The sequence below is a fragment of the Anguilla rostrata genome, chromosome 5 (assembly GCF_018555375.3).
Source record: "Anguilla rostrata isolate EN2019 chromosome 5, ASM1855537v3, whole genome shotgun sequence".
Lineage (NCBI taxonomy): Eukaryota > Metazoa > Chordata > Actinopteri > Anguilliformes > Anguillidae > Anguilla > Anguilla rostrata.
Window position 1 is genome coordinate 26,116,069 of NC_057937.1, and position 9,428 is coordinate 26,125,496.

At 37.7% G+C, this 9,428-nt stretch overlaps 1 protein-coding gene across 1 annotated transcript in view; it reads right to left on the reverse strand.

Moving 5' to 3' along the window:
- LOC135256141 (mucin-5AC-like) overlaps positions 1-7,457 on the reverse strand; it is a 71,636-nt gene extending 64,179 nt beyond the window's left edge. The window contains exons 1-4 of the mRNA XM_064337984.1: positions 7,171-7,457; positions 6,707-6,821; positions 277-367; positions 83-189 (exon numbers count right to left, since the gene is read on the reverse strand). Coding sequence (XP_064194054.1) covers positions 83-189; positions 277-367; positions 6,707-6,821; positions 7,171-7,457 — 600 coding nt within the window. The remainder of the gene's footprint in view (positions 1-82; positions 190-276; positions 368-6,706; positions 6,822-7,170) is intronic.
- Between the last annotated feature and the right edge of the window lie 1,971 nt (positions 7,458-9,428).

Here is a 9,428-nt window from a genome sequence, read left to right on the forward strand (position 1 = left end):
AAGCTATCTTGTATAAAGAACTGCAAATATTTTACAAGAAAAAATCTATGACAAAAAGTTCATAAGGATAAAGAATAAATACCAGATTTGAGCATTTCTTATCATAGCTTAATATCTGTTCATTGCAGCGTTCTGTTGGATCATCCATCTTCCAGAAGTTTCCATATTCAAAAGAAGTCAGTTTCACATCTTCAGAAAATGAAAAAGGAAAATTAGATTAATCTGCTTGATTTTCTTCAAATGAAATTGCTTTTTGGAGTGGTAATAAGGACCCACCATTTTTAAAGAACTCTCCATGGAGCTGGACACCATTAAAGTCACCACAAAGCCCACAGGTCTGGTTTTTGTATTTGTTGTCCATCTCCACCTATTAAATAACATAAGACAAACAGACAAACTCCAATTACAGACTCTAAAGGCAATCAAAAGCTTAAAATCAAGACTAGGCACCGAAAGCCCACTTATACCTGCTATACCTGACTAATCAGAAACACCTGTGAAGCCAGCTGTCCCACACATTATGGTGCCCTTAAATGGGGATCATGTATAAAAAATGTTATTTCAGGTTGGAGGTGGAGTCTTTGCATGGCAGGCGAAAGTCAGGCTTCAAAGTGAAGTAGACAATATACTCCAAATGACATACAAACTTAGGTCCGATAAGGTACGCTACTTGTGTAACAGTCATAACCATGAGTACACATTAAGAAAGCTCACACAGGAAGCATCTGGCTAAGTCAGAAAGGTATGTCAATCTAGGAGGCATGACAACAAGCTACAATATAAAGATGATACAAGTGCAACATGAGTGCTGGATGGAGGTAAAGTGTAAAATAAAAGTGCTTCAGGAACACTTTTGGGAGTAGCCTGCAGCAGGTCGTTGGTTAAATCGGTTACGCCTTTCTTCACACAGCAACCAAATGTTATACTAAACATCTTGTTAATCTAGTTAAGTAAATAGCTAACTAAACAGTTACTTTAGCAACTACTAATTTCTCTGGTATCGTGATTGCATTTTGGAACGAACGCTGTATTGAAAATTATTTTATTGTCAGAGTGCTTATTGCCGCTGGCTCAGCGACACCGGGACAGATCAGGCAGTGCTGATTTCAGGCCAGAATCTGCACAGATATCCGGCTTGGAGTCGCTGGCTATCTGGCTCCTGTCTCTCTGTCATGATTTAAATGGGTTTGCGCTGTTAAAATCCACCTTATGGCCATTACATAACTGAATCTAAGTTTCCCATGTGAAATACGTGTATACCTATTTCAACTGAAAAATATCACAATGTCCTCGTTAGGCTACCAGCAAAACCTGCATGTCAGTCAAAATTGCATTTCAGGTTGTCTACTGAGGTGATTTCAAGATGGGCGAACCTTAAATATCAATCCCCATCTAAAGTAAAGTACAAGATGATAGTTTATTCTCTCAATATATCCAAAGAGTGACATTCCGGGGCTGCGATATAGGCTGATTTTTCAACATGGGCATTTCCATCATCATTTCACATTATTTAGGCGGATAGCCACGCAAGGCAAGCCTGAGGCAGTGGTGGGGTGTATGTAGCCTGCCTCTACCAAAGGTGGATTAAAGGAGTAACATGGTGGTTGAATGTGACACTTGCCAGCTGTCTTTAGGCAACAACAAAACAAATGTGCATAATTGTTTTATTATTCGGTCATTTAAATGTATTTTAAAACATATTTTTCTAAGCCTAAATTTCCCACTATAAAAGTTCACCTGAACTGTCTGGGCGTGGTAATGAGAACTGTCAGTTAGCTATGATTGACAGACCGTGCCCTGTTACCATAGCTACCTCCATGATACGAGACTGAATTTTCACAAGCTAGCTAACTTAGTATATCAAGTATCGATAGCTAAGGACATTGACTTATATCCAATAATAATATTTGCTAGTTAGCCAAGTTAAGATAAAACCACAAATATAACGTCGTTATGAAAGCAAACTAGCTAGCTAACATTATCGATAACATTACATTATGAAAGAAAACTACATAGCTAGCTAACGTTAGCAAGCTAGCTATAAATGAATATAACCAACCAGATATAGTCTTATAGTCCTTAAAAGGCACTCTAATAAGTGAACCTAATGTTAGTCAAATATTTGCGTTGTCTTGCCGTAAGCCAGTGGTACAAACCATGGGTCACGAGTTATCCATGGGTCCCCAAATATGATTTAGAATGAGCCATCACAGCAATCTGACTGACAGTAGGGAGGGCAAAACGGAGCTTTAGAATGTCGCCAGCAGTGCATGTGCGTGAGCTCGACAATACATTTCTCACAGAAAAGGTAGTTTGTCGCCTTTTTTTAGTTCGTTACAGTGGTGATAAAAGTGACAATAATTAAGTGGTGCTGTGCTGTTAGCCTTTACTGATTGACGTACAAGGTTAATGTGAAGTAGCTAGCACAATCGGACAACACTAACCCATAAAAATGTACTTTGAATGATACTTGCTCGATTGAACGGTAAAACATTTGATTATAGTCAGCGGCACCAAAATTTTCTTTCACACCCTCAATACACGGCAAAAGTCCCAGTAGAAGATTGAATTAAACCTTTTAAAGTTATATATTTTCTGAAACGTTATCGATTCCGCTTGGCCACAGTGAGTGAAACTACACGATCTGAGCATATAGTTTCTATGTAAATTACGTCAGAAGGATTCAGCCTTGTTGTTTGCTACCTAAACTTCACAGCACACTTGTAGCAGGACGGTGTGTCCAGTCCAGAGACTGTCAGATTTCTTTACGGGGCGTGGAAAGGGGAGTGGTTACTGTACTTGTGACGCACTAAGTCGATAACATTCTCAACCGGTTGAAAATAGGACGATTAATTTAAAACGCATATTTCTCCAAAAATAAAGAACGGACACATTTAATGCTTTACTCATCGTGTTTCTTCAATGCCTCTTGTGCAAATAGCACATAAAACCGATAAAGTGTGAAAGCCACCATGTTACTCCTTAAGAAAAAGTTAAGAAAATTAAAATTAAGAAAAATCTGCAAGTATGTTGCCTATAACAGTTATTAAAGTTATTAAAGTCTATGAACAGAATGGTTCAATGTCCTTTGCTGAGGTTTAAACCTCAGACCTCATAACTGCATTACAACTAGAACAGCTGACTTAGCTAGCTAATAAAGTCAGCTAACTGAGCTAGTTGTCGCTATTTTAAGATTACAGTGGCAGCCATTACAATTTGTAAAAGGCATAAAATGACCACCTTCACACAAAATGTCACATTGGACAATCAGAGAATGAACAATGAGCCCTGGAAAAAGCGCCGTTTCAAGAAGGCAGCTTACCTTCTAGTTCTTATACAGTTTGTTGATTGGACTGCATGAAGTTGCGAGAAAAGTCTCAAAATCAAAAAGGAACCTCACAAACTTACGTCACTGAATACATGCAGGTTTTGATATGCAGCTAGGTGCGAATGTCTCGCTGTCTCCTCTCCTTGGAGGGTATTGAGCAACCGAATGATGACCGCAATGATGGATGGTAATAAGAAGTAATGAAAACACAGCTTTTCTAGTGTTAAAACATTTGTGTAAAAACCCATAGGCCCACATTTTTAATTGTCTATTTGTTAAAATTAAAAAAAAAAAAAAAACAAAAGCAAGTGAAACGATCTTAACTAAATTTCATATGGAAATCTCCATTTATCCTGCACCACGCAGGTTCCTTTTGTTTCACAAATGAGCAATTGTAATTTCAGTGGAGAAAATTTCATTGGATTTCTTTCATCCCACTGTGGTAGTTCTTTATCTGCAGCATCTGTGATCTTTTTGTTGCTGATCAGTTTTAATATAATTAAAACCATTTTTTCAAATATAGCCTATTGGTTTGTGTGAATTTATCTCCACGGTAGTATTATGGTTCTCTCTGTGCCCTGCCATCTTTTCCATTTGTTTGTATGTTGCAGGTGATTATTCGGACGGCTGGTAGTAGAGAGGAACGTAACTGGCCCAATTGGAACACCTGGCGGCTTGGGTTTATAAGCCCCTATCCTCCTTTTATTTTGTTTTTTTGGCTCTTTCTCCTTTTCTCCCTTGCCGTAGCAGGACAAACACCTTTTTTCTTTTCCCCACTTACAACATCTACAGGCATACCTTCCATACCTTAAGCTTACATTTACCCTCCACATAGCCTACTATACATGCACCATCTCTTATTGTGGATTATAGTAGGGTATTTGCTTATTTAATAAATACTGTTTTTTGGCTGCAACCTAATGTTTCCTGCGTCTCCCTTCTTATGTTGAGAATTGAACAAGGATACTTAACAGTAGCACAATAGCCTACAGTAGCCTACAATGTGAAAAAGTTTATCCCTCTGATAATATTTGATGCTCAGAGAATAAGAATCAGAGAATAATATCCGTCCTCCTCTCATCCATCATTCAGTTGCTAAATTGTGGGCCAGAAGAGAGACAGACACGTTCACACTTAACATCTGACTACTGTCTGGCAGTGGGGTGTGAAGAAAATGGTACAAACAGCCTGTTATTTATTTACTGAGCCGAACTTAGTAAACTGTCCTAAATGTTAAGTGATTCTGACAGCTATATTGTTGAGTTAAAATTAAAATATGCAAAAGTTCACCCAACTCCTAAAAAATTTCATGAAAATGTTTTATTTGTTAGCTAGCTGGCAGGTAGATATTACCTATCACGATCAAGTAGGAGCTCTGGCAGGTAACTATTAACCATCACAAACAAGTATCAGCAAATTTTATTTTATGGCCACCTTCACAAACCTAGTTTTAATAAGATTTTTACATCTTCACCAAGATCTTATCTACAATGTGGTATAAAGTATTTGGGTGTTCTTTAAAATTATGGTAAAAAGGAAACATGCGTCTTTTTAATTCCAAGTTCCCAACCTGCTGCCAATGTGCACTGCGGCCTATCCCTTGGGAGTGATTCCACGGAAGAGGGAAGCTAATTTTATTTTATTTTTTTCATTTTTAAAATCATATAAACAGTCATTATTTTCAAGTTAGCAATTTGTGTTGTTATCTGATTTAGCATTTATGACATTACACATGAAAAAAAAAACTGTCTGAATAGTTACGCAAATAGGGTTGACCTCCCTATTAGGGTCTTACTCGGGGTTTGATAGGAGTGTTACCAGATCCATTAAAACATGGAATTGATGACTACACTACACCACTATCCTAAAGTATGGCAGTTGATATCAGCACAATATTAGCTGGGACTTTATTTTTCCCAAATACCAATGAGCTAAGCATTCCTCAAAAGATGACGAGTCACCCCGTAATGCAACGCGGCGTGACGTTAACTACAATTTCCCAATGCTGAATGATGGAAGCAGTCCTTATGAGGAAAAATGGGAAACTCTTGCCCCCTACTGTCAGACAACCTCAAGTATTTCCCTCTGGCTGGCAGAACCTCTGCAGCAGAGGCAAATGTGTCCAATGAAACCGTAAACCATTGTACCTCAAAGTTAAAATGCAATTGTTGAATTGAATGAAAGCATGGCAACAAATTAAAAATGGGGAAGCATCAAATGACAAGCTGCAGAGATTCACATTACAATAAGAATGAATCAGTGTATGCTTCACTGTGAGGTTTTTCATATGAAAAAAAAAAAAAAAAATCATGTTGAGTTTTTATTGTTCAGTGTTGTGGTTTTCTAATTCATGTGTTGAGTTTTCACAATACAATGTGATTGTTTAATATTTGAATTGTGGCATAACAGTTTACATAGTCTCAGTTAATACAGTTAAATGCAAAAATATTGGGACAGTGAAACATTTTGCTTTGGCTATGCAAACTGGCACATTGGATTTGAAATGAAACAATTAATTTGAGGATTAAGTGCAGACGGTATGCTTTAATTTGACGGTATTTATGATTTATATCAATATCGGGTAATCCAAATAGGAATTACGGACATTTTTTAAAGTAATGCCCCCATTTTAGGGAAGCAGAAAAAATTTGAATAATTAATATTATCTGAAATAATCATCATAATACTTGTTGCAAATCTTTTGCATTTAATGACTCCCTGAACTCATAGGCATCACCAGGCACTGGGTTTGCCTTCATTCTGAGCAGCCAATTGCTCTCCTTAAAACGGTAGACTATGTATAAAAAGGGCTGTTATTCCTACACTGATTACATGATATGTAAATAGCCTAAAATTAAAACTGACAGTCTGCACTTTAACCACATTCATTGTGTTATTTCAAAACCAGTATGCTCGATTACAGAGCCAAAATAACAAAAATTGTCTCACTGTCCCAGTAGTTTTGCATTCAACTGCATGTTTATTGTGTCTATATCCCTTTTCTATTTACATGTGCAATTGCCATACCAAAAAGTAGACTGTATTAACACACTTTTCTTTGAAAAGTTTTTTTTCTTACCTCAGGTGAACTGATTCACCAAAAGGTTTTTTTTGTTTTGTTTTTGTTTTAACTGGACCTTTCACATCTTGGACTGTCCACTGAGAATTATACGTAATGACATCCAGTAATGTCCAGGTGGCTACATTACATTATTATGCATTTAGCTGCTAAGATGCTCTTAACCAGAGTGACTTACAAAGTTTTCATTTTTTAACATGCAATCCAGTTATAGAGCTGAACAGTTGTATAAATGGAAGCTATGATTAAAGTTTACATTAATGATGGGAAAAGAATGAATAATTAGATTAGTTTCATACCATGAATGAATTATTTTCATCCAGTATGGCAACAAGTCCCAGTTTGGCAGTGATCTTAAGATAAGAGGGGGTCTTCTCAATGAGGACTCCAGACTGACTGTATGGCAGGGTTATACTGGAAGAAAAGGAAGGTCACAATCAGTTAAGTTGGGAAGAGCTTCCTTAAACCTGGAACAAGCTCTGCTTAAGTGTATATGTGGGACTAACATTCTTTTCTGCAAAGTGCTATACCTCGATTTATTTTCTCAAGATATGTCTATGTGTATTATTTAGAAGAGAAGAATTCAAAACCTGATCTTAGAGTGCCTGAGATCTTTTGGTTTTCCTTCATCTAATCTCCTGACTCGATTAATCGATTAATCGATTAATTTTCATATTCATTAATATGAGCCCATAAAAACAGAACATCTCTGGCATTCCAGGACTGCATTACCCACACCTGTCTTAGAAGTCTAATAACTCACATCTCGCCATTGACAGTAAGGGAATCTTTGGACAGCTCTAGTACAATCCCGTCCAGCTTCATGGTGATCATGGTGATGGTAGGTAGGCCGTTCACCACCTGCCGCCTTATCTGGATGTTGAAATCCTCAAAGCTGCTCTTGCATAGAGACGTAAAGATATAGTTGCAGGAGGAGGGGAGCTGGAAAAAATCCCCATCAAAGGTCTTGAAGTGGAAATTTCCCCATGTGCTGCAGACCTGGCCATTATGGGCAGGGCTCGTTCCTGGACCTAAAAAGGCAGATGACATGTTATTGAGCAAGGAAGCATTTTTTTGTCCTTAGATCAGCATAAGTTATTAAAACAGTTGAGACCTGCTAAATTGCAATTGTAAAGGATTTGACTGTAAAACAAAAATAATTCTGAGCAATATACTAAATACAGCGCACACGGATACACACACACACGTACACACACACACACACACACACACACATATATATATATACACACACACACCTATACTGAACTCTCAAATGTCATTCGACTTTGTAACCATACTAATAATATCCCTCTCTATGTAGTTGTCGACAGACTGTTCTTGCTGACACAGTCGGATCACATCCTGCATTGACATTCTCAGTCACCTGAGGAAGAGTTGCTCTTCTGTTTTTACTTACATATCACACATAATGCACAAGCCTCACGGTCATCGAATGTGCACTTTCGACCACAATTTCCAACCCCATTTACTGATGTCTTTCCTATAGGTCTAAATGCAGATGTCACTTTAATCAATGTTCTGATTTGAAACTAGCCAGTGGAACAGTCTTTGTGACTGAAGCTCCTGCCATCCATGCCCCAATAATGAACCTTCTTTCAAAGTCACTAAGATCTTTTTTTTTTAGATTCTCTTGCCATCTTGATCAAAAATCATGGTCAACTGGGCCTGCTCAGCATTTTTATACATGCCACAGTGTATGATAGGATGTTAATTTCTTAATTGTATTATGCAGTACACCTCCACTCAGTCACCCGTCTGTATATATCTACTGAAAAAACATTTTTGACGTAGAAAAATGGTAAATTACTCACATATACAAGGCACTATCTATAAGTCATGAATTCAAACTGGCAAAATCTAGGCCTGCCATTAAAAGTAATGATATAAAAATTCCGCCAAGTTACAAGAAACAATATAGGCTCTTAGCTCACAAAAATTAAACAAGCTGTATTCCAAAGAAATGCTACCCAATATTTCCTAAATTGTTTAATGTAACTTGGCCATGTGTGGAGAAGCATACAGTACATTAATAGGGGAAACGTGTGGATAAGTTTGAAAGATTTAACATTTATTTAATAGGCCTTCATATGTCTAATTTTTATCTGTATTTATCCCACCCCTGCCTCCATTTTGCCTGAGTGTCTGATGTTTTTATTTGCTGATGTAGCTGTCCAGTGGGGAGATGTATTCTTTGTGGGCCTGGAGCATATGTAATGATGTAAAAAGAAAAAGAAGTAGGAGAAAATGCTAAATCCATAAGTTTGGGGCTTTATTGTGCAGACGTGTGAAGTTGTTTGTGAATCCTGTCTGTTAACATGAGGTCAGAAGGCACAGAAATTAATGTTTTCAAGGGCGCAGTGTCTGTGGTCATTGTAGTTATTTCTGTGGGAAAACCTGAAAAGTGGCAAACTCTCAGTGCTGTATAAGTACGGGGCATTAGATCAGAAACACTCTTCAGGACTCAGGAATGGATATGACTAATGTCTGTAGATTCACATGCTTAATGAACAGAGACTACAATGCAAGATACAAACCATTAGTTAGCTGCAAAAACAGAATGGCCAGGTTACAGTTTGCTTAGTACCTATAGGAGCCTGTTCTGGAGCAATGTTCTGGAAAAGGGCCTTGTTGACAAATGAGACCAATATTCACTTGTATCGTAATCGGAATCGGAATCGGAATCGGAATCGTATTTTATTGCCAAGTACATTTGCACATACAAGGAATTTGTTTTGGTCAACACACCGAGGCAGCCATCTGCGGCGCCAATATCAGAGTGATGGCAAGTGTGGAGGACACATTCCTTATTCTGACAAACACCAAAAACAGACTCCAAAGGAAATCAAAAGCCTAGAATCAAGACTAGATACTGAATGCTCTCTTATACTTGCTCTAAAGAAGCAATTGAACACACCTGAATAATCAGAAACACCCGAGAAGCCATTTGTACCAAACAATAGGGAGATCACTGTGTGTCTCTAGCTACATTTAATGAGG